This window comes from Thermobia domestica, chromosome 7, assembly GCF_964235325.1.
Source record: "Thermobia domestica chromosome 7, izTheDome1.hap1.1, whole genome shotgun sequence".
Lineage (NCBI taxonomy): Eukaryota > Metazoa > Arthropoda > Insecta > Zygentoma > Lepismatidae > Thermobia > Thermobia domestica.
The window spans coordinates 49,623,658-49,651,268 of NC_137460.1; the positions used below are offsets into that span (position 1 = coordinate 49,623,658).

Consider the following 27,611-nt stretch of genomic DNA (forward strand, 5'->3'; position numbering starts at 1 on the left):
AAATACGTATATTTATAAACCTCCAACGATTTTAGATCAAGACTCTTTTTATTATTATTATTATTATTATTATTATTATTATTATTATTATTATTATTATTATTATTATTATTAATAATAATAATAATAATAATAATAATAATAATAATAATAATAATAATAATAATAATAATAATAATAATATTTTTAAGGATAAGATCTCCTTCACAGATACAGCGACACACCAGACAGAAAATTCTCATGTTTGTTATCAGAAGTTTCACGTGGACTGTTTTGTTCTTATAATATTTACTGTTAAATACAATAGGCGCTGTTTAATTCGGCACGAGTCGAGAAAACGGCCGTGATGGATTAGTGATTTTGCCGGATTATCTAACTTCAATATAGTTTTAACGGGAATACCAAAGATAAATAGTTCTAGATAAAAATGAAAACGATTCAAGCAAGTATTCTATGTGTTTACGCACATTCTGGATCTGTGCAGATGATGTAAGTATCCTACAAAATATTATGCCATAGTAGTAATACGAGTTTTAAAGTATTATTCTTATTTATAATTCAATAGAGTGCAAAATTGAATTTAAACATTGAATTTTTACTTAATTGAATATTTTTGTAATAAAATTAAATTAAAAAAAAAAAAAAACGGGACAAACGAAAAATTAGCCTCATCCGCTCCGGGAACTACCAGATTCAACAATTTTCACCATCATCAGAACAAATATTTTTAATGTAAATTTATTCTCTCTTGATTTTTGTGCAATAAATATGATAAGCTGTCATATCAAGATGTCCAGTAATGTCAGGTGTTAAGAAACGCACTCGCCTCACAATACTAAGCAAGAACAAAAGTATATTCCTGGAGAGAACTCGTATCATTTGACGCAAGCATAATGACGTATGTCTCTAGTACGGAAGGGGTTAATACAGTACACTCATATTTAAAACAAATTGTAATAATCTGCTCTATGGCAAAAGAAAATACATATAAGCATTACTATTGAAAAATGTCTCTCGTATCACGTTGCTTTCGTGATTCGGATCTCTTCTTCAAAAAATCGTTACGGACTATACACAGATTTATTAATTGTGCAGAGTTGTAAGTTTTGTTGGAATCCACCCGGAAAAAAAAAATAGTGAAAGATCACATAATGTGTTGAACTACAGAAAGGCTGATTAAAGAGCATCTACTGTACAGTACGGAAGAAAACTAGATTCGAATGAAGCACCGTGTTAACCTGAATGTAATACGACCTCAAATATCTGAGATGATTTTAAAGGAAAAATATTACACATAAATTGAAAATATTATGCAAGAAATGTTCAACAATTATTGTCCCTGATATAGCAATAATTGAACAAACATATTGTGCCTGTAATATGTTGTATTCTAAAATTTTATAAGTATGTGTATCAAAGCGCACGGGAATGTCACTGATATTGGCTGTATTTTCTGTTTTGCAGGTAGCAAGTGTACCTGGATTGTGAAAATGGAGAAACCTGAAGTATGTCGTGATCAAATACTTCCACAAAAAAGACCAAATACTGACGGAGATGCACGCTGATATGGTTAGTGTGTTGGGTGATAGTGCCACCTCCAACCAAGTGAAAAGAAAAAAAAAAAACTGGTCGTGGGAAGGTTTGAAAATGATGCGGCTCTTACACATGCTGCGTAACAATGGCTTGCTCACTAACCGCCATCTTTTTCTACAAGGTGTAATAGCTCTGGAACATAGTAGACGACGTGCATATTCCTGTAATGGGTGACTATATGGAAAAATAAACTTTCTTCTATGTCAGGGACAATAATTATTGAACACTCCTCGTATAATGGAACACTTATCGACTTTTAAGCTCTTTTTAAGGTTTAAGTCGTAGTTTTTATTTCATTTTCTTCTGATGGTTATTACTCCCAACCTTAAATATGAAAATTATTGGACACTCAGATCGATTTAAAAAACTCATGGAAACGTAGTGAGTATATATTAGTAGCAAATTTTAGGTGTTAATCACGTAGAACTATAATCTGACGCATTACCATTATCTATTTTCCTGTATTCGTCAGACCTTGACGAGTCATGCAACAGCATGAAAAGACTGCGGGAGAGTGATACCAATGGTACATGGTATAAAATATGTTTTATTATTATTATTATTATTATTATTATTATTATTATTATTATTATTATTTTTTTTTTTTTTTTTTTTTTTTTTTTTTTTTTTTTTTTAATGTAATGGAACAGGCTACGATTATAGTATGATCAGGCCTGTGGTTCTTTTACCAAACTATTTTTATACTAAAAGTATTATATTCAGGTCAATACAGTGTATAGAAAGATATCTATATGATATGATCCGCCCTTTTTTATTGGTGATACACACACTCCTTACAGTTATTACATGTTCCTAACAGTTATGCATATTCTTTAACATGCACTTAGTTTGTGGTCAGAGTAGAACAAAGAGAACTTGAAGAGGTCGATGATTTCAAGTATCTGGGAAGTATTTTGACGAAAGACGCGTACTGGACCAAAGAGATCAGGTCGAGAATTGCCATAGCCAAAGGAGCATTCAAAAACAAAATGTCGCTCTTAACTAGCAGCCTTAATATTGGACTAAGAAAGAATTTGGTCAAGTCCTATATAGGTATATGAAGCATTGGACTGTATGGTTCAGAGAGTTGGACATTACGAAAGTTAGAAAAGAAATATTTAGAGTGTTTCGAAATGTGGTGTGGGACGAAGATGGAGAAGATAAAATGGATAGGAAGAGTAACAAACGAAGATGTTTTAAAACGGATAGGGGAGAAAAGGACGCTTCTAGCCACCATCCTTCATAGAAAGGACATTTGGATTGGACACATCTTGCAAAGAAATTGTCTTCTTCATACCGCCATAGAAGGAAAGATGGAAGGAAAGCAAGTAGCAAGAAGAAAAATACAAGTGACCGATGATTTGAAAAATAGAAGAAAATCTTGGGAGTTAAAAGAGGAAGCTGAAAATCGAGAAATATGGAAGAAGCATTTCCAAGCCTAAACTGAAAGTTAAGAAGAAAGAAAAAGAAACCTAATTAGTTTCAGAACTTGCCAAAGGGCACAATACTTGATGATGATGATGATGATAATAATAATAATAATAATAATAATAATAATAATAATAATAATAATAATAATAATAATAATAATAATAATAATAATAATAATAATAATAATAATAATTTATCGCTAATTTATTAGCCTTTTAAATTCCCCTCTAATCCCCTCAAACTTCCACGAATCAATTACTCCTACAGCCTGTCATATAGATTCAGAACATTCAATACAAAATCCTACAAAGCTTCAAATATGTATACGTAATAAAAAGAAGTAAAAATGAATGAACTATACAAAAAAAAATCTAAACTACAATAACATTTATATTCATATTAGAAATGGACAAAACAACAAACTATCCAAACATCTAGACTACAATAATATTTACATTATCAACGGACAAAAACACCAACAACAAGAGTTTAATTTATTAATTATTACGAACATAAACATTCACGTAGTAACTCGTAATAAAATCTACCAGTAAAACTTTAAAAACAAAATAACACTATCAAAATATACAACTTTCTTTATGGTACTTATATTCTTACAATACTGCTATACGTGTTTTACATAGAAAATTTAATTAGACACCATTATATCTCTACGATAAAGCAGATTTTTGTACAAATTTATCAACTATACGATGACTAGAAACTACAGTTTCTCACTAATAAAGTGCATTATTTATTTATTTATTTTAAGTCATTCATACGTACAATTTTCTGACTGTTTATAACAGATCGTTACGAAACTGTGATTCAACAGCTCTCGTAACTAATCCATTTTATCATTAGAATTCAAATCTCAGATTAAAGTACGACTCCAACAAACTTCAAACTGAACTCCGACTTTAAATATATGACTTTTCTATATAATCTGTACTAATTCCATTTACATATTTACAATTATTCTGCAACATGTAATGAAAATAGTATTTATACGCAGTGGGGCACACATTTATTGACATGGATTTAATTAAACTTTTCAGTGATTTGTGTAATTAATTGACGTGCCTCGAATGTAGTACTCTTTGTTAGCAGGAGCTGCGATGGTTCAGTGGTAGGGCATTCACCTCTGGTACATGGGGTCCTTGGTTCAATCCCAGCTCACGCCAAGTGAACTTTGTGGTGGACAAACACCGTGATTTTTCACGGTATTCTCCTGTTTCCTCCCACTTTCTTCATTCCAACATTTCATTCATTTCTCATCATCACCGTCTTCTTTAGCCTAGCCGGCATAACTGTGGGACGTAAAACTTAAAAATTTAATTTCTTCTTTGCTAGCAGCGATACACATTACTATCAACTCTTGGGACTATTTAGTACATTTTTGCGTAGAATCTGTAAACACAGTTTGTTAGGTTTAACTTAGGGTATGACCTCGAGATGTGCTGTGGATGAATCAAATCAGTAGCGCTTCTTGTTCTAAAGATTTGATAGGAATAGGTGTTGAGCCCCCTCCCCTCAAAAAAAAAAAAAAAAAAATCTACTAAAGGGCCGAAACTATAAAACTCCGGATTAAGTATTATATGTCTTTCAATATCACAATTCGTAGTTATGATTACGAAATGAAAGAATAGTTCTCTCGACTGTCTTGTCGAATCTAAATTCTTCTAACAAAAAACAACAGGAATAATCCTCCCTTTTGCGTCACTTACCATTCTAGCAGACGAAAATTTCTTATCTGCCTCGTACAGATAGGAACACACACTCAAGCTAGAGTTTACAATAAATACGAAATTATCTACAGAACTGTGAAACTCTGAACTGTTTCTGACTATTGGTAAGTACACTACAATTACTGAAAGATTTAAATGATTTAAATGATGTGCTCCATCCTGTAAAAAATACTATTATCTTTACATGATGTTAATAACTTTTCGTGTTTAAGTAGGATCTTAAAATACCATATCGATATTAATATAGGGAGTGTTGGTAAATAGCAGACCAAACTTTGTTTCAAAATTCCTTTACAGCAAATGGAAACTAAATAACTTCTAGTAGATATGGGTCGAAAAACAATTCGCTTCGGCTTAGAAATGTTCAAACCCGCGAACACAGCTCAATAATTTGAAAGCAAGCCAGAGACAGTTTTAGCGAGCGCGTGCTCCCCTCTCCTCCCCCCCCCCCCTCCAAAAAAAAATAAAAGTTGAAGAGTGTGAACACAAGCGAGTCTAAGCCTAATGAAGTAAAATGCACGAGATCAAGAGAAAGCGCAAGCCCATTGAGGACTGCGAGACCGAGATCGAGTGAGATAGAATCTGAGCTAGAGTGAGTGTCACTGAGGTTATTAAGCGCGATTCCCTTTGATGATGGCGAACATAGGCCTCTATTGCGCAATGGTTATCTCTGTCTCGGCGCTTCAGGCTTGGATTATAATGCTGTGCACTTTATATACTTTTATTTATCCTGAACAGAGAAAAACTTGGCCCAATAGTTACAAGAAATAAAAGCGTGAGAAAGAAAAAGTTTTAAAAGAGGACAATCTTGATCATACGTAGAAATGTAGTTCTCTCTCAAGTATAAGAAGAAAATATAACAAATAAACAATATGTGAATAGGAAATGTGAGCACGTAAAACACAATCGTTGATGCTCAATGAAGAGGAACGAGTATTCTTTGAATATAGCAGGTGATAGTTCATAATTAGAGATAGGAAAAATATGAAATTTCATATTTTCAACCATGCGTCATAGGACAATGGGAGCTCGACTCTTAAGGCTTTTTAACATTTTTTCATATTCTGTACACGTCGTATGTTTAAACTAGATCTCCAATTTCATTGAACCCAGTGGCTTTGCATCACCTTCAAGGTTACGGCTACCTCTCCTCCCTCATGTAAAACGGGAGAATCCTTTCTTATCAGACCAACAGCGACGAACAGAAGTCCATTTCCCAGCTACATCTACTGGTGGAGAAAACCCTCTCTAACGAGTGGGAACCTACAGACACTTCCAGTGTTGGCGTCAAACAGTTCTAAGCCACGCTCACATTCTCCTTTTGATAAAGGAGGCGCCCAACATTACAAAGTACCGAATTCCACAGTACGACCACAACCCAGCCGAGTTCAATCCAAGATCTAGGAACACCCTGGAAAAAACGGAAGGGGTACAATTCCAGCTTTACCTACCCCAGATTAGGGCTGAGACACCATCTGAGCTACCGGATCAATGACTCCTGCAATCCGCCCATTTAGAAGTGAAACAAACCATCTCCTCCAAGACGTTTTTCACATTTGGTTTACCTTACTTTATGAGAAAGAAAGACAATGCCTAAATTAGATTTACTTCAAACTCCAATATATTTAACTTTAGAAATCTTTATGTTATTATCCCCCCAGGGGCGACGGAGCTGTACAACGCTACGGTAAAATTGGCGCAACTGAGATGGAGACAGTTGAAAGTTTTCTTGTTTTCTTCTTATTGTATGGTACTGTATCTTTTTAAGCTATAGTATATAATAACAACGTCAGCTGTTAATCGTAAGTTTTTATTATTACAATAATGTGTATGCCTGATATGTTTTTTAAAAAAGGTAAATGAATACCTGACATGAAAAGGTGATAAATATGACAGTTTTTATAAAGTATATCACTAAGATTCCAATTTCTTTCGTAATTTGGATATTTGATTTTTATATTTTATTTATTTTTTCTTTCTTCTTCTTCATGCTTTGTTCCTCTTTGTTCATAATAATCAATCAAGAAGGAACGTATGAGTAATCTTCGAAAATACAAATACAGCTCTTGAAATCTATTTTTCTTATTCTTTTAACCTTGAAAATGTTTATCGCTACATTAGCCGTTGACATTATCAAGAAAAGTTTTTCTCTCTTCGAGGAACCGTCGTGTTATATTTATCGTTAAATATATATATATATATATATATATATATATATATATATATATATATATATATATATATATATCTTTCATTTGCATTTTCGCGTATAAGAATATACTTTTCACGTTGGTTAGCCTTTAAAAGTTTCGTTCAGTGTAAGATTTATTGATTTTTAGGTAAGATTAATTCATCTGGTCCAGATAGACGTAGTCTTTAATTACGTATTCCTCTAGATCTGGCAATTCATCTCGAAAGAACCTGGCAATCATATACATAAAACCTGCTCAAGTCTTGTTCAGAGACTTCGTATATTCTTGTATCTAAAATCTGGGACCGTTTACCAGCTAGTGCCTAAACGAAGTGTTTTTCGATTCACATGTATTAGTTTTAATTTTATTTGGTACACAAAACTACCCCCAGCTACTTACTATAGTACATTCAAAATCTTGTATCCCTGTATTTATTTCGATCAAAATACGGACCAAACACTTACGTATTTCCGATTCCCACGACTAATACAGAAATACCAAACCGTCAATCCTCCACGTAACTAGTTAAAACCATTCAATACTCTCGCCCTATATTTATTACGTATCCAATTTACTTTTGCAATCACTTTGGAAGAACCTATTTACACTTTATCAATGTCTTCCTACCTTTTTTGCTTTTTCTGCATTTGAAGTTGCTATCTAAATAAACCGTTTCCATTCACGACGGCTATATATGTATGTATTAATTCATTCAGAGCTTGAGAGAGTCTGTCTGAATACATCAAATATACTTACGACATAGTTGTATATATTTTGTCATACAGTTACCTGAACATTTTGCACCATATTACTCCATTCTACTTTCGACGGAACTAAATAAAAAGCCGGACAAATCTTGGAACCACAAGGACACTGACACCCTGAAAAGAAAACATATTATAAATAATTACACAGCCAAACATACACATACACACAAAATAGAAGTTCTGTGAAGTGGACCCCAGAAGTATGAATTCGATATATTTTGTACAGAATCCAAATTTCGAAAGCCTAGGGCGATTGACCGTATCAATTTTTTGTTATAGGCAAAAAACTTGAGCCATTTTGGATAGGGAGGATACACGTAACACAGCCATTATTTAAAAAAAAAAAAAAAAAAAAAAAAAAAAAAAAAAAAAGTGCAGTGGGCCCCAGGGTATGGATTCAATATATTTTGTTACACTGAAGCCGACTTTCGAAACACCAGGACGATTGACCGTGCCTTTTTTTTTTTTTTTTTTTTGGAGGGGGGGGGGCGAAAAATTTGAGCGATTTCGGGTAGGGAGTCCTGATTTCCATCCTATTTAATACCTTTGGGATGAACTCAAATGGCGATTAAGGGTCAGCTTAACACACCCTACCTCTATGACTCAATTTAGCGTTGCACCTAAAATGAAGGTGCATTCTGTTTGGTTCATCCGAAACGTAGCAGAAAGTTTTTCTGAAAGTATCATAGATATCATCAAGGCCAAAGATGTATATAACAGATATTAAAGTGTTATTGACTCATGTTTTATTGTCACTGAATTACATTGGTAAATACTGTATTTAAAATATTTTTATCCATCTCTATCGCCTTCCAAAACGCCAAAACAGATATAATCACGGCCCAAAGTTCATTGGGTACCATATATAGAATGTATTCAATGCATTACAAGTAATCTTTCACTACATTTATACAATTATACTAACATGCAATGATAAATGCATCGAAATGATTTTTTTTAACAAAATTCGTTTTATTTCTGATTTATTTTTGGCAAACAGAATTCCTTTCAAGTTAGTTTTTATAATCATAAAATCTGCAGTATTGCTGGCTATTTATCTACATATTATCTACAATATCTAACTAAATATGCTGCTACACTTAATGATAACAGCTCTAGCTTGTTGGACTGAAGCATCTTTGTTTAACGTTTGTAGCGTGTCTTTCTTCACTCCAGCCAGGGTTGGCAAAAATCATGGTTTTTGTTAAAAAAAAGTTTTTTTTGTTTAAATACCTTTTTTTTTGGTTTAAACCAGGTTTTTTTTTTTTTTTTTTTTTTTTTTTTTTTTTTTTTTTTTTAATAATTTGCTCTATGTATTTATATCACATATGGAAAAAAAAATAAGCTTGTTTCGCCTTGGTGTTATTATGCAACAACCGGGTTATGCTGGAAGGGGTCACATAAGCTTAAAGCAGAATCCAAACCGCTTCTCGGCTTACATCCAAGAGAAATTGTCCTCCATTTGAACTCGAAACCGGGACTAATTGGTCACAAATGCGATATGTCTGCCGACTCACTCAAGAAGGACTCCTGATAAATATACGTTGTACTGATCTTTACATATTTATTAATATAATTGCCAAGAGACATTTCAGAAGAGCAAAAAAATAAACAGTTTCACAAGTGAAACCTTATACAAAATTACATATGGACAATTTCAAAATACTGCAGAGAACAGAAAAACTAATTTAGTCCAAGTTAGTTCACAATGACTTTTATTAGTCCAAGTTAAAGAAATACGACGACTTAATTTGCATATCAGTAAGAAAAGTGAATAAAGATACGAATTATTTGAGTCCACTTTGGCTCTGACCCATTCATATAAACAGAAACCAAAGATACTTCTGATTTCAATAAATAACTCTCGTGGGGTTTGTATGACCCCCTCCCCCCCCAAAAAAAAAGTACGGCACTTCGATGTATTTTATTAATAGTAAACATTATTAAAACGAAACAATATTTAGAATTTTTCTTTGATTGCAACTGCATAATAATAATAACAAACTACAAAAGAAACATTCATAAACTTATTTAAAAAAGCTGCTTTTGTAGTATAATTTCTTTGAGTAATGTATGGGGAATTTAGGTCTGAATATAATACGAATAATATACGGGAGTGAAACGTGGTAACACACAATTCGTGTTCATCAAGATTTTAAGAACACTTACCCTTTTACGAACATTTTTCATTTTTTGGTTTAAACTTTTTTTTTTTTAAACAGCTGGTTTAAACCAAGGTTGAAACCATGGTTTAAACCACCTTGGTTTAAATCAGCCAACCCTGCTTCACTCAGTTTAATATGTCATTCGAGCGTGTACTAAAACAAGGATCAAACCCGTAGACCCCACAAGAAAGGCGTGAAAATTACCTATATAGCCACAAATAAGCAAAAGCAATAGCTTAGCAAGCGATGAAGCAGAAGTTATCCAAGCGGCACGTTTCGAGGAAGCCGAAATGAATAATGTTTAGCAGTCTTATATATATTTACCAAGCAACCACACATGAGTCATGAGCAGTTAGCGTTCTTGCTTTGGGAGAACCCACGACTTCAAATTCCGCGCTTGGCCACTTTTACTGAGGATTTTTCAAAGCTTTTTCTCATCAAGTGAATGGTGGTGAGACGTAGAACATAAGCCAATTTTCTTCCTATTCCTAATGTTAATATTTCCAGTATAATTTGATCTTATTAGAACTACCTGGAACTTCATAAATAAACCCATTAATTTAATTATTCTATAATTGAAAGCTTAGAATCCAATTACTTTTTTCTTTAATTTTTTAACGTTTGAAATTGACTAACTTGTATTGTGCATGTCTATTCAACTCCCATCATAATAGCGAAATATTTGACAGAAGTAGTACAAATATAGAATTTCCTTTTAAAAAATATCATGTTAAACAAGTTCACCTGGGGTAGTAATTTTAGTTTTACACTCCGATTAGAAAATCTTTAATATTTTTAGCAACAACTTCCTTTACAAAAATTTCCCTCTAGTCTACAATATAAATTACTTACCCATAATCCAACTGAAAGAACCAAGTTTTGAATTGCATTTGGGGCAGTAGAGTTTTCCTTGCAGACTGTGACTGACCGAGGGCATCCAGGTCATAGGTTCCACAAAATAAGTTTCTGAACACAGCTCTAGGGTATCTCTAGTCTGACTCCATTTCATATCCATCCAAGACGGATTCTCTTTGGGAGAATGCGGCATTATATTAGATGCTGATGCCACTATACGCCTGCAATGATGAGAAATAATGCGAAATTCTTTTTACGGAATGCCATTTGGTAAAATATACACATAAAATAATAAATTATATATTTTACGTTTATGAAGACACTTTCACATACAAAACACAAATTGACCTTAACTAGATAACTGAACTTGCGGCGACTCGAATCCCGATCACTCGGCCGCGGTGGCTCTGTGGTAGAGCGTTCACCTCTGGTGCACGGAGTCCCTGGTGTAATCCCATCTCGCGCCAAGTGAACTTTGTGGTGGACAAACACCGTCTGTGGGGGTTCTCCCGTTCCCTCCCAGTTTCTTCATTCCATCATTTCATTCACTTCTCATCATCACTGTCTCCTTTAGCCTAGCCGGTATAACCTGGGACGCAAAACTTAAAACATTTTCGAATCCCGATCTCCCGCTCGCCGAGTGGATACTCTATCAACTAAGCAACGTTACCAACGACAATACAAGTTAGCACTATTTTCTAACAATTAATTTAATTTTTGAGTCAACGTTACTTAATTCTATAAGAATAATTTGTAACTATTCATCCCTCCTGTAAATAATTAAGATATTATCAACTGGTTTCATAATAATCCATTACTATGTTTATCAAAAACGTTGACAGAGGATTGCTCATAGTTGATAATTTCGGATCTCAGGCTTAAAGTGTTAATGTGATACTGGATTATCCATGAACAGGGTCAGATTACTGGACCAGTTTTTACCAAAAAAATAAAATAAAATAATTTTTTTAAAAATTTTTAAAAAAAGTATATGATGTATGATACTGTTTTCCTGTATGATGTTCACTTTCCTTAAGACTATGGTTGCGTGAATGTGTCACTGACTGGTGACCGCGAACCCACCGGGCCCAGATGGGCAAGCTGTCAACACTCACTGACCCATCCACCAAACCAATCATCCCCGGAAAATCGAACTCAAATTTGACCCAAAAATGTGAAGATTTCCAAGCCTCCTTCATTCCCACTCACAGTCCGGTGTCCAGATCTGCAGCTTACCATCCGCATCCCATCGCGAGATAGGTTGCGTTCCACAAAACTACCGATACAAGACATCGACCCAAGAGTGAAACTGACAATGAGTGCTTCGGAGATCTTAATGTTGGTATTTACTAACCCAGACAAAGAAAAAAAATCTCGAACTGGATTCTGAATAGCGCAACGGAATTGAATTTTGTATACTAAATACCTAAAATGAATTTAGTTGGTTTTAACGAAGTGAATTTCTGTCAGGTCTGCTATTTCAACCCCGGTCACACTAAGTAAAATTAATTTTGTAGATTTTAACGATAAACCTTTGATTGTTATTCACTGTTTACGTACTACTTTCAAAATTTTTTATACTACATACTAACAATACACAACTGAGTTTAATTTACTACTTAATACTAAATAATGAGCTTTGTACTTGAAAAGAAAAGATTTTGTTTCGGCTCGTACCTTTTATTTGTACTAATTTTCTGTGTGAAAAGAAGATAAATAAACACAAGAAAATAATAATAAAAAAAAATATATGTTGCAATGTTTGGTAATTGGGAAAGAAATTTTTAATCCATCTGAATGAGAAAGATGAAATACAAAATTGAATAATATAACATTCTATCTTCTTCCCATCTCGTGAGTAATACTTTACACGCACTCAATTTCTATTGAACGTTAGGCAACTCTGCATATTATGTGACATCTACAAATTTTTCACAATGAAGACAAATTTAATCACACAATAAATACCCTATACTACATATATGCATATACATCACATTTCGCTTCTGTGTGCTATATATATATATATATATATATATATATATATATATATATATATTAATTCTTGTACTATTCTCGGTCGTATTAATGTTGTGCTCTCCAAGTGGGGCCAGCATAGAGGATTTATACACATTAGGTGACCTCTTTATACAAGCTTAGGCCTATCCACATTTTTACTTTCCACAACAACTCATAACGACATGGAGAAAATACACAAACAAGGAAAATATTCAATAAACTGTACTTAACCTAAAATCCCTAAACCTAACTTAACCTAACACATATTAAAAATCACTTCCATGAACATATATTTTATTTAGTATATAGCCTGCATAGCCTTTGTTAAGGACGTATTGAAACGAATCCCATTAAATTTACAATTTTCTAATTAAATCGCCAAAAAGTACCAAATATGCTCTCTGAAATCTGAACTTTTGTTTTCTCACGATGGGAATTCAGAATACAAAACAATATTTCACCATTAACAAACATCTCCCATTACCAATACCCGTATATGGCATCCTTTTCATTAATGTGATCCGAAAATTCATATAAACATTAGTCTCATCAGATCCAACCTAAAGTAAATCTGAGCCTAGAAAACCAGTAAATAGATCTGCATTGTAATAGCGAGCAGTACGTGAAATTTTGAGGTTTATACATCTAACATATATAGTTTGGAGAAATGTATGTACCCGGATGATATACACATTTCATGGTCGGTTATGATAATCGTCAAAACACTGAAACTTAAGGAAAGGAACCCCCCCATTGAGCGAGCAGTGCTAGTCACATCATGAATCTATATACGAAATTACTTAAGAGAAAACGACGCGGAAATTTAAAACATCATGTTAAGCATCACAACCCTAATAGAGACACACATCTTCAATTCAGAACGATAAAATTTTGGCAGGTTAAGTTCTTCCGAAATAGAAATTTGGATGCACAAATTAGTCACTTACTTGGTCAATTCTATGGCATACAACTATACCTCACGTTTTATTGATTGCCCAGTTGCAGACTTTACCAAATTTTCTTTATCCACTTGCCTACTGGCAAGTTCCCTGGATGTCTCAAAACAATCAAAACTGGGACCTGTACGTCTCCATGCTTTCTTCACGAAAAAGGCAACGTGCTAATCTGACACAAGCAGTTTGCTCTCTCGAACCACTGCACTGTGAGCAAGTCAAACTATTTCATATTGCGCCGCAGTCCTCAGGAGTTCATACTCCTAAAATGGTCCACTGACAGCTAATTAAACTGAAATAAATTGCAATTACTTTCTGTAGAGAAGATGCACTGCACGTCTGCTCATGGCGGATCCACTAACGAAAAAAAAAAAAAAAAAAAAAAAAAACTGGGAGAAGATTCCCAATTGGATTCTTTACAATGACGTAATGATAGGATGATCTAAGATCAAAGGGACCGAAACTCTTCACGACAGCAGAGATTGGACATGCTCCAATCACAGACAATTTAGATTAAACAAAGAGATGCATCATGAAGCTATTATGGCTGACTTTACAAATGTGAAATTTTAAAGAAGATTTATGAAATAAAAATTTTGATTTCTTTTGATGATCCCCTAAGCCAAAAATATCCATGAAAATACACTGGAAAGGATTCAAAACGACCGGATATGACATTACTTTCTAAAATAACACTATATTTTGGCTAAATATATAAATATTATACAATATAGATATATATATATAACCATATATTTTCGTCTAAATACACTTAAAATCATTATTTCAATAGAGTTTACGCAAAATTTGCGATCTACATGAAAATTGGGCAAATAAATAATTATATTTCCAAAAGTTCAATAAATATAAAATTCCTACATATATACTGGTTGCTCAAAACTTCCGGGCCATGTTACATTATACCATGTATAAAGTAACACAGTGATAGATTCATCCTTTAAAAGGATTTAGTCTAAAATATATATTGTTCCTTCTATAAAGGAAACCAAGAAAGTTCTGTTGCTTTTTCATCACCTTCGAATATCGATATTCACCTAAAACGTACCTGGAAGATCAAAAATAGTCCCCATCAGCATCGACGACCTTCTGCCAACGTTCTGGAAGGCCATGGATTCCATCGCGGTATAACTGGATGGGCCGTGAAGCGAAGAAGGTATCACGTGCATTCTGCACCTCTACTACGGATTTCAACTGGCATCCTCTAAGGTGATTATTCAAGGAATAGAACAGATGATAATCGGAAGATGCAATGTCCGGGTAGTATGGCGGATGCAATAGTGTTTCCCATCCAAGGCGTACAATGGTGTCCCGGATCATCCTAGCCACGTGAGGCCTAGCGTTGTCCTCTAACAGGAGTACCCCTTTGCGATTCAGAAGTGTTGGCTCTAGAGTTCTAAGTTTTTCTTGAACACGGCTCAACTGCTGACAGTACAGAGTTGCATTGATACTAAGACATCCAACGTGTGATCCGAAACATACGTACACTCGTCGGAGATCAAAACCAGTTTTCTCGGAACAAAGAGCAGCAACATAAACACTCAGTCACAAGAGAACCCCCGTTGAACTTGATAAATAACAAATTCTGTCCTTACCTACATCTCCGGCAGCGATAAACAATGGGCTCAGGTTTAACTGTAATTTGTGCTGGATCAGACTTCAGAACGTCCATGCTACATTGAGGTAGTATTTTGGCTGTAAAATAAATAAATATTATTAGCATTTTCAAATTCAAATTTTCATCATAAAGGGTAATTTTAATATACGAAACGAGAACTATTTTCGAACTAAAATCAAAGCTTCGTAACCGGGTCTACCTTTATTTGAAAATGGATACTGATGTTACTGAACATGAAAATACTCTGCTGTTAAAATTATGTAGACGCATGAGAGGATGACTCAAATTAACAAACAAACAAAAAATAGATATATATATCTTCTCGAGGGAAAACTAAATTATTCTCCAAACGTATCGGAACAACAAGTTAGTTCCGTTTTCAGTGGTAAGATAACAAGAATAAAAATGGATGAGAGAAATATGGTATAAGAAAAGGAATACATACCACCAAATAAACATATCGTGAGAGATGGGAAATAAAACCAACGCACAGAGCACAGTGGACAAAAGAATGAGTGAATGGGAGAAGCGTGGTTTCTATGCTACATCACTACTGCCAGATCGAAAATATAAATCAAATGTAGGTAACCAGATTTTATCAGTGTTGCCAAAATCCAGATATAAATCCGGTTTATATTTATGAATAAAGAATAGGGGGACCATAAAGCTTTCAGCTGAAAACGGGACAAATTCCGGCATTTTAAAAATCACGAGAAATGAGAAACAGGTTAGTGCGTAAATTAGTTCCTGTTATCTTAGCAATACCTAATACATAATAAAACTACTGGATTTGTTATTAATTTCTTTCAGCTGCATAAAACAGGACAAATACTATTTTTTTCTAACTACTGACGAAACAGTCGGGACACGCCCCTACAACGGGACTGTCCCGGTCAAAACGGGACGTATGGTCGCCCTATTAAAGAATGAATCTTTAATCTCCCGGGATTGTCACTTCATCTAAAACAACATACACAAAATATAGAACAAATTAATGTGATAGGTCCAGGAAGAACAAAAGGCAACGGGAGATTAAAGAATCATTCTTTATTCATAAATATAAACCGGCTTTAAATCTGGATTCTGGCAACATTGATAAAATCTGGTTACCTACCTTTGATTTATATTTTGGATCTGAAAATAGTGACGTAGCACAGATACTGCATTTCTTCCAAATTACTTATTCTTTCGTCTACTGTGCTCTGCTCGTTGGTTTTAGTACACATCTCTCACGATATATTTATTTGGTGTTATGTACTCCTTTTTTCATAATATATTTCTCTCATCTATTTTTACCCTTGTTACTTTACCATTGAAGACGGAACTAGCTTGTTGTTCCGATACGTCTGGGTAATATTTACTTTTCTCACGAGAGGATATATTGGAAACTTTTTTTTTTTTTTTTTTTTGTTAATAATACTTTGCTGTTCATTAAGACAAAGGCTGTATTAAATGTACATACAGTTGTAATTACTTACGTATATAAAATCCACAATCATTTATTCAATATCAAGTACAATGTAATTTATTAACTAAGCAACATAAATACAGTACATAAACTACAGACAGTTGTTACCGTTTATCTTTAGGATAGTGGAATATTTAACAAGCTTTACAATCCAACCCACATGAAGCATACTACTATTAACAACCAGACATTATATTTAGAACTGAGCATTAATATTTGTATCGAAAGATACTTGGTGACCAAACAAATAATAATAAAAATAAATAAATAAAATAAATAAATGTAAGCAATTAGATAAGCATGATTTGAACCTATAGCGTACAGCGAGCCGAAGGCTTGTGGGAAATAAGCAGTATAAAATAATAAGTCACTGTTACTTCAACATACCTTTCTTCACCTTATCAGCTGCTATTTGAAGGCGGAACATTCGATATTGAGTGTTACTTCTGTCAATCTGCCAACCCATTGATTCATATACACGAAGCTGAGCCTGAAATCCTGGATTAGGACCAACAAAGCGCCTCTGAGACTTTACGCTGAAAAGCAGATTATACATAAATATATATATATTAGAACAAATAAAAGACTTTCAATAAATGTTATTACCATTTCCTATACTGAACAGAAAAAAAAAATGTTGACTATTTATTGGTAGTAAAAATTATGCAGTAATTCTAAAGTTTAGAACCATTTAAGAAATTTCTATAGACTTTCTTTTTTTTTTTTTTTTTTTTTTACTTTCTTTCCTTTGGTTCTATTTTCATTTAACAATCAAAAATGGCTAACGGAGATGTGCAACATCCAATTTTTCATTCTATGTGATCGTGTATAGATATATTCGTTCCTATAAACTCTGTAGAAATAATTTGGATGATCATACACTTTTTTTTTTATCAACTTGCTCAGAATAATTCAAAGAGATATATCAAATAATTATTTTACAATATAATACGTACAATGACAGTACAATTAAGGAAAACAAAAATAAAATACATTCTTTTTATTTACTAAAATATTATCACGTTTTAGAAATTATCAGTACTTAATTTACCTAATCTAATGCACTTAGTGACTTTTGGTTTATCAAAATAAAACAATAAATGTAAAGATCCTGTACTTCTAGATATAGAAATGATCGAATAGTCTAAAAAATTGGGGAATCTCTGTGTTAAATAAAACAGGGCCTTACAGTATGAAATTTTAACCCTCATCAATAAGCGATGTGGAGAACTTTCAAGCCAAGATATTCGTGAAATAGCAGAAGCATTCTGAATATCGTAAAGTCAGTGGCGTAGCAGCTGCCATTGCAACCTCCGCAGTGCGGAGGGGGGCACCGAGGTATAAGGGGCCCCTAAGTCTTGCAATGAATAAAGATTAAAAGAAGTAGAATTTCAACCTTACTTCTATAGGCTTTACAACTAGGACTCCTTCTCTATACTTTGCGGGGGGGGGGGCGCAAAAGTGTGCTACGCCACTGCGTAAAGTTGATTCCAACGTACGTATTATCGTTACCAGGAGACAGATGTTTAGTATTAAAAATAGCAGGTATTTTATTAGACACCCATTCGTTAGGCAGTGAAGGAAGTTTAGCTAAATTAGCGCTTAGAAGAGCTAGTGGCGGAAGAATCAAATATATTTCCACATGCATATTGCATATGGAACGTTTGAAATACAATGACAACTATATTAATGTGCGGTTGTACTATGTTTATTGAGCAGTTAACGAAAGCTGGTCTCTGCTGTAAACAAAATGAAGAAGAAGGTTGTTCGCCAATCCCTGCTGTGTTCTTTCACGCTGTTTCTAGACAACCAAGATCACTGATCGCGCTGTTGCCGGTAGTTGAACGTCAGATCTTCAAAGTCTACTAATTTCAAAATTATATGTTACAAATCATCCTCTCATAGTGTCATGATTATAGAATTATGACTTATTAAACGTTGAAAACTCATTGCCAGAGCTGCTGTCAATAGTTGCACAGCCTTTGACATCAACAACACCTAAAACGCTCATATGTTCTGTCCAATTGTCAGGTGCTAGCATTCTTTAGCTGCACATTAATTAGAAGCAGAGCTAACAATAGATACGATTACATTATTACACGCTCTTCTAACTGTGGCTTTCGGACACTGCTGTAATAAAATGTGCATTCTGTTGGCAGAAGCACATCATTTGGGTTACCAAATCTCCAGGTACCAACCGGGTTCGAAACATGTTCTATAGGTCTATGAGCTTCAATGTTAAATTATATATAATTAATTACCTATGACATTAATGACTATATTGTATAACTTAATTGTTGTTAGTTATTTACAAGTATTATATTTTTATAGTAACAAAAGGTTGGATTTAAATTATTTTCATTGTCGCGCCTGTGTTATCGCCCAGCAACAAAACTCTTTTCATTTAATGATTTGACAGGAAGAAAATTAGTCACTTATATTTTGTTTTGATGGAAATGAACTGTACAATGAGTTTTCTGTTTTGAAATCTGAAGCAACATGTGACAAGGATAATAATAATAATTGTTGTAAATTATGGAGTGCATTTCAAGAAAGCAGATACACCAAACCTGTTCAAAATAATGCAGTTTATTCTCTTTATGACAGTCAGTAGTACACATATCGAACGAGTGTTTAGTGAATTGAAAGCTTTGTGGTAAATGACAAAACTAGGATGTCAACAGAACTTGCGACGTGCAAAACTTATGTTTAGAACTTAAAATTAACCTGTCCAAATCTTCTAAAACTGTTTTGGAAAACATAACTCTTATTCACGTAGCGAGGAGCTTCAGGAAAATAATAAAGTAGGTGTCTATAATCACTAATTCATTGATATTGTTACAGTACAGGGGAATAACAATAGTGGTTATAAGTGTTAGAAGTAACGATGTTAATAACATGCAGAAATCTTTAATTTACAATTTGTGTCTCCATCACAGAAATGCTGCTCTTTCGAGGTTCAATCTCGCAACCCTAAGTATCATATCAGGAAAAAAATATTTTGAGGCTAAATCTGAATTATTTATGTGAACAAATACGATATAGTAACATTATAATAGTAACCAATAACCAAAGAACGATCAATCCACGAACTTTTTTGAGTGAACTAACATCATCTTCATTATACTTATCCTGCTATCATTGGCAGGTAACTTGCAGCACATTAGGAAGCTTCGTTTTGACTTGAGAAATAATCGATTTCATATGATGCATGAAATCATCATCTCTCCTTCCTATTTTACTTTCTACCATACCATCTACCTCATACATAGTAAGGCAATTTCTTCTTAAATGACATTCAATTTCTAAGCAGGTCCTTTTCCTCTTTGTAATCGTCTCCAATATTCTTCTCTCTCCAACTTTCCTCACTGTTTTTCGTTCCACCTAGCTAATTTTCCCTATTCTTCCTTATACAGTTTCAAATCTTTTCTTTTTATCGCTCTTCTTTACTGTTCATATCTCTGCTCTGTTGCGGTAAATTCAATATTCATATGAAATATCTGATAAGTCCTTTTGTACATTTTTATTCACTGGGTCCACAATTTTTTTTTTTCTCTTTTTCCTAAAAGTGATCTCCTCATTCTTATTCTTCCCTTTAGTGTCCGTTTACATATTTAAGATCTTCATTACTAATAACAGTTAGGTACCAAAAACCAGGCATACCTTTCCCCCTTTCAATTTCTGTCATTGGCACAATTCTCCTTGTTCATTTCTATTCCTTTTGTTTCTTTAGAGTTTATTTTATACCACATTCTTTAAAGGATGTCCCACAAAGAACGCAGCTTTTGAAATGACCGCCATTTCTGTTCGAGTAAGTTGGCAGCACTGAACGTTACATGATTTTCATCTGTTGTCTTTGTGCTTAGTAGTCACGCAGCGCCGATATAGCGCATGATCGTCATCTGTTTTCTGTGCAGGTAGGGATGGAGCGCTTAATGACGAAACAGCATGTTGTCATAGTGAAAACTTATTACAAATGTGGTGTTGTGCAGAGATTGTCTGCAAACTTCGTGGAACTTGTGTGCTATTCGGCGCTCCGTGACTACTAACCACAAAGACAACACATGAAAATCATGTAACATTCAGTGCTGCCAACTTACTGGAAAGGAAATGAGCATTTCAAAAGTTGCATTCTTTAGGGACACCCTTTATAACTCTCTCAAATTGCCTTACATGTTTTATATACTGGCATATATATATATAGTGACGGATCCTGGATAAGATCAAGGGAGGGGCTACACCATATCCAGTTATATCAGATTTTATTCAGTGTATACCTGAGCGTCAAGGGGGGCCTATAGCCCCCTTTGGATCTGCGCCTCTCTCTCTCTCTCTCTCTCTCTCTCTCTCTCTATATATATATATATATATATATATATATATATATATATATATATATAATACAACAGCCATATCATCTCCAAAATTAATGGCTCGATTTTCTACAGATTATCCAACTGAATGCTCTGTGACATCACAGACTGCTGCTCACTCTCAGTAGCAAACGGAGAGAACAAGCAGCGGACAGCAAACCTGACAATGTGCAACCAAACAAGAACATAGATGGCGTAGTCGATGGTTTTGCAGATATACTACTCATGGATCCAAGAGTGGCAACACTTTTTTTATTATACTTCCCCAACCTCGTATCCTCTCCTTCCCTTTGCCCTGCCTGTTATTTCTGTACTTTCTCCGATCCTACGTCATACAGTTGTAACGGGACGTTACAGATTGTCTTTTATTTCGTGTTTATTCATGTTTGAATCACGTTATTATGATCTTTCACAATTCGGTTTGACCGACTTATATTTTATCTGCACCTTGTTTCAAGGTATTGGCCAAGAATTACTTAAAATTCTGAGCCACTTTCGTTCTCTTTTAATAAATAGAAGAAAGTTGTTGATATGATTTTACTCCGTGATTCTTAAAAATATGGAAGTTAAATAATTTTATGAGTTACTCGCCAATAATTTATTCTAATTCTATCGAAAATAATATTTATTTGTCATAGTTTGTCACGATATTCTGACATAATTAATAATTTTGAAACAACGTGTGTTTAATGTTTAATATTGTAGCTATGAATTACTTTAATATGAGTTACTAATTTTAACTGATTCTGCTCCAAGCAACTAACTTTCGTCGTATTTCTGTGAACTCCAATCAAAAATATGTATCTCCGATATGTCTGTTTAGTAACTTATTAGATGAGTGCATTTAATGTTTATGAATGTAGTTCTGCTTGTGAAGTATATATACTATAAAATATGGTTAAAGAAATTAATGAATAAATACAAAGGATATGAAATACTATGAATTTTATACTATGTTATTATATGCAGCAGAACATGTAGTTTGACAAACTGCCGACAAATGATATGGAATTAATAAACGACATAACGGCAGATTGAATAATAGTTTTAATCAACATGTATAAACATAAGTTTACAGTTCACGTCATGTCATCTAGATTGGAGTCTACTTACACCTTTTCTCGCTTCGTACTTTACTGAGGTCCATTCCCTTATCTGCAGTCTTCTTACAATGTTAAATCGCCGTGCGTAACTCGAGATGCGTCACAGCGATGGTTTAGAAGTAACACATACAAGTTAGAAGCCTTATGACAACATTTACATTGCGTCCCAAGGTGTAGTGCACAGTGGCTATTTGGAAATGATTGATTTAGATTGTTTGTCACTATTTCATCAACATACAAGGTAACTATAAAGTTCTTGCTGTTTTTGGTGTCTTATTAATCATGCACTCACAGAGAGGAAAGTAAATGACGCACGTGCCTGCCACACGATCGGGAGTTTGTTTAACCATCAATCTTCAGTAATACAGGCACGTTGCGCACCTACAGCAGTCATAGCTTGTCGTGTCGAAGAGAAATAGAGGTATCGAAGCAGCTTGTTCGCGGTGTTTGCCGTTTGACTTTAAATTGGGCCTGTCAGCTACCGCATCAACTCGCCGCATATGCCAGGCTTTGGTTCAGAAATTCCGTGCGGTAGATGTAAACATTTCGGATGAACCCCGCAGTAGACAGCCACATGTGTTGGATGACGAGGCTCTGAAAGCAACCATTGAAGAGAACAGTGGTCTAAACGTGTGATGAACTTACGGAAAGGTTCCATATTTCTGCTGAAACAGCCAGACAATACCTGCATCGGATAGGGAAGTCATACAAGTTAAGCAAGAAGTAGGTACCCCACCCATTGTCGGCAGCCAACAAGGAACAACGAATGGCAGTCTGTTTGTCCTTATCTCTCGACACATGAATACACCCATCTTTGATCTTGCTCACTGATAACGAGTATAGCACACCCAAGCGTACCAGACATTGGTTGTCCCGTACATGACCCTGTTTCTCACATCTCAAGACCACCTCTACATCCACAAAAGGTTATATACTCTCTGTTTGGTGGAACTGTCGGCAAGTAGTGCATTACGAGCTCCTTCCACCTGGTCAGACCATCACTGTTGACCTCTAATCTCAGGAGTTGCAAAGGGTGCACCGTGCATTGCGGCAGAAGGAGCCGACATTAGTAAATCGAAAGGGTGCCAAGCCACGTGTGGCAAATTAGACCGGGAGACTCTTCAGCAACCTGGCTGGTAGACACTGTGCTATGCTCCATATTCCCAGGACCTTGCCCAAACAACCAACCACCTCTGTATGAGATCCTTCGCAAATGAGGGAAACCTGCAGAATGGACTTACTCACGGACTTCTTTGGATCCACGACCGCCGAGTTTTACCACCAGGGTATTGTGCAGCTGCAGGAACATTGGCAAAAGATGTTGGATGCTGAAGAAGAATACTTCGACAGGGTGTCTACGAAAATTCCAAAATGAAATTTCGTGACTTTTTCGTGACCATTTCTTTACAAACCATAAAATATCGTAACATTCTCAAGACGGAATTTGGGTGCAAATTAGGCCGAATTTTCATTCATGCGATAGAAGCGTGCTTTGCTAGCAATTTGGTAGCATCTACAGCCGACCATAGATATTTTTAGTGGTGAATTTTGATGTTTTATAGAACTAAAGTTTAATCGTGATCCAAAAGCTAAATTTCGTGACTTTTTCTTGACTTTCATGACTGTTTTCTGATTTCGTGACATTCGTGACTTTCATGACCGATAGACTCCCTGTTCGAAACCTAAGAGTACGTACCGTCCATTGTATTGTTCTTTGTTTACCACTGTTCTAGAACGGGAAAAAGTTTATTGGTTACCTTGTAGATATTCAATTGTGTCGCTGAAAAACAACAACTCCGTTGAAATCCCCTACGAATTAAGAACTTCTCTGTAATTTGTTTCCTCATTCTAACTCCTAAGCTTACCCTTTACTAGTATAAGTACTTCGATAAACTGTCTATTAAATAAACTCAAAAGGCACTCACCTTCCTCTTCTCTAAGCTGTTATCAGTGTAGAGAAGGCAGGTGAATACCTTTCGAGTTTATCCATATTACCCTTTCTTTATATATATATTTTTATTAATGTTCTATGAGTTTTATGAGCAATCAAATTGCCATGGCTATTTAAGTAAAATATTCTCAGTGGTAATCCATGTTCAAAGGAAAGAAACCTGACCTTCTTGAGTTTCAGTAAATCTATTAATTTACATACCGTTCTATAGCTTCTTCGAAACCAATCTGATATTTCTTCATAAGGTACGCCACAACAACAGTCGCACTCCGAGATACTCCGAAATAGCTGCAAAATGTGATAATAATACGTATTTAGAAATAGAGAACATATAGTACTAGAAGAGTTACAGAGAAGGAAGACGCTTTTAATATCTGTCTTACAGTTTTGATCCAAGCTAATAATGTGCACAAAAAAAGAGAGAAAATACGTTATTTATTTAATTTACAAGCTGGGAAAATCCCTTTTTTTCAGTAAAAGATTTCTTCTTAATGGAAAATATCTCAGTCATACACAATTATTTGACCTTCTAGCTTAGAGAACTTGCTGGATCAATCTTTTCTTTCCCATCCACGAATAGAAATTACCTCTAAATTAATTTTCCAAAAGTCAAGCCTCATTGCATCGTTTTCTTGCATCCAAAAACGTCTAGCTACTAAGCCAGCGGGGTCAGCGCACCTCAAACAACGGTAGGCTCCTTTTGAAATTCCTCCCTATAGAACCTTACCCAAAATGAGAAATCTTTTCAAATTTCCTTATTGCAATCGTATTTCATGTGTTCAATTTTTCCTTGCCTTGATAATTTCGACTTCCAAATTTTCTGAAATCTTCTTCGGAGTTAATGGTTTAGAAGAACACTTCAGGGCATTTGAAAGTCGAAATTATCCGGGTGAGGAAAAGTTAACCGTCAGAAGATAAAAAAGTAAGTATGTATATATATATATATATATATATATATATATATATTTAAAAAATGGAAGGCATTAGATAATTAATTCAAACTCAATAAACGAAAAGAAATTACAAAGCTAAAGTTCTCATTTTGTATAATACGTTCTTGTGTATAACAAAATGAATAAAATTTCTTCCATTTTCTTTTTATTTATATATCAACCTGCGACAGATTTCAGCATAATAAGCCTCTAGTGTCTTTATTAAGCATATACCTCCTAGAAGTCAAATTTCAAGTTGACTACTTAGATTTCAGTTATTAGGTTCTTCTTGCACATATAGAATCAAAACTTTTAGTTCACACTGTAAGAAATTAAATTAAATGAAAACTTTGAGTTTTACGTCCCATGGTTATGCCGGCTATGCTAAAGGAGACGGTGATGACGAAATAATGAATGAAATGGTGGAATGAAGAAAATGGGAGGAAACGGGAGAACCCCGAGAAAACCCACGCACACGGTGTTAGTTCACCACAAAGTTCACTTGGCGTGAGCTGGGATCGAACCAGGGACCCCATGCACCAGAGGTGAGCGCTCTACTATTGAGCCACCGCGGCCCTCATTCTGTAAGAAATGTGCAAGCAATAAACTAATACTGAATTAATTACAGGTACAAGCTGAACATTCAAAATAAAAAGATATTATTCTAGTTACAAACTGTTTGAGTACATTGCTCAGTAATTGAAAGTCAAAAAGATTTGTTTATGTAACTTGTAAAATGTAAGAAAACTCATCAGAGCAACAATTCTCATAACGTACGTTTTGTGTTTATTTAGGCAATTACTGATGAATGATTAACAGTTACAAATTGTAACTTCTGTTCCAAATTCCTTAAGTTCGCCAAAAATAAAACGTAGCTTGGAACCCAATACTTTTATTTTGCAAAACTAGAAAACTGTAAGCGGGAAGTGCTAACTGAAAGCCCGAAATTAAAGAATTTTAGGGAGTTTGAGAATTAAGTGCAAGGCATAGGTTTGAGACCGCTTCCGCCCTACGCAACCTGATCTCTAGAAATTTTCTAGTTAATTGTGTTTAGACATCCAAATTCAGAATTTTTATACAGAATTTTTTAAAAGATACTTTGCATTTTACAAAATTATTCACTTTTCTTTTTCTTTCTTTGACCGACACAGTGTACACGAGAGTGGGGTTCTACAGCTTGGTGTGGAGATCCTAGATCTGGCCTTGAGTAAAGGAAAGCTATACGTAAGCCCTATTTACCCCGTGGGTGAGCGCTCTCTGGTGGGATGTATAGAGATGAACTCGGTATCTCGGTTCAATTCCGGGTCTGATTTGAGTTCCTCTTTCAGGACTGTTGTACTGAGACCCTGCACCTGAAGCACTGCAGAGCCCGAATGTGGTCAGTGCTTGAACTCAGTATAGCACGAAAGGTCACAGGAGGCGGGAAAAAAAAATCATTATTCCAATTATTGTCAGCTCTTGGTGAACAAGTAGTACTGACACATGAAGTTACAATGTCAACCTACATGAGTAGTTTGTGGTAGTAAAAGATATATTCTGGGTTATATGAGACTAAAAGGTGAGAGTTCTACCACTGAGCCACTGCAGCCCCCCAAATAATTTTCTAACAAGAAAACAGTCTAGTAGGTAAACTGAAGAAGATAAGAGGTTAAAGGATTTCGAAGAAATTTTAAGACATTATTCTTAATTTCAAATCATCATAACTTTTTTTTAAGTACACAACACTTTACAACTAAGACATGTACAATAATTTTCTACGGGGAAAATTTAATCTTCCTGTAATAATTGAACTAATTTCTAACCATTTATGTAAATGGAGAATTAAATATACTTCAACCTCAAACCTTTCCACTGAAACTCTTTCAATGCAGTCATCCCTATCCTACTCCCTATACTCCCCCCCCCCCCCCAAAAAAAAAAAAAAGTTCAAAACACTGACTAATCTAACCTACATCACGAACCTCTTATTAAGAAAAGGGAACTGAAACTGACTTAATTTTTGTCACCATGCATTTGTAACCGTTAGTGAGTAGCTTATGTACTTAAGTGCACAAGAAAAGGGTATATATCCATCGATTTTATCACAGAATTTGAGGAGCGGGAAGAACTTCAAAATAAAATTTGAAGATTTTTTCCAATAATTGATTATCATGATGGGAGGTCTCTATATCATGTGTTTTTTTATAGCAGCGAAACTTTCAACATTGGCACTGCATAAGAAGAACTACTCCGACATCGTACGCAAGGATTACGAATAAAAGGATGTTTTAGGTAAAAAGAACTGTTCTCTCTTTTTTTAATTGGTTAACATGCATTTCATCGCTTCTGTGAGTAATTAAGGACCATTATCTCCAATAGATATAAAGCGACATTAGCACAAAACACCTGAGACTATAGTTTATATATAATGTAACTGAATAAAAAT

The 27,611-nt window shown here is 34.6% G+C and overlaps 1 protein-coding gene across 2 annotated transcripts in view; it reads right to left on the reverse strand.

Annotated features, from left to right (window-relative positions):
- The window catches only part of LOC145690072 (dual specificity protein phosphatase MPK-4-like), a 52,686-nt gene that overhangs the window by 12,402 nt on the left and 12,673 nt on the right, over positions 1 to 27,611 (reverse strand). For both annotated transcript variants that reach the window (XM_081764590.1, XM_081764589.1), the window contains exons 5-9: positions 24,456 to 24,542; positions 17,215 to 17,363; positions 15,337 to 15,436; positions 10,749 to 10,972; positions 7,754 to 7,845 (exon numbers count right to left, since the gene is read on the reverse strand). In XM_081764590.1, the coding sequence (XP_081620716.1) occupies positions 7,754 to 7,845; positions 10,749 to 10,972; positions 15,337 to 15,436; positions 17,215 to 17,363; positions 24,456 to 24,542 (652 nt within the window). The remainder of the gene's footprint in view (positions 1 to 7,753; positions 7,846 to 10,748; positions 10,973 to 15,336; positions 15,437 to 17,214; positions 17,364 to 24,455; positions 24,543 to 27,611) is intronic.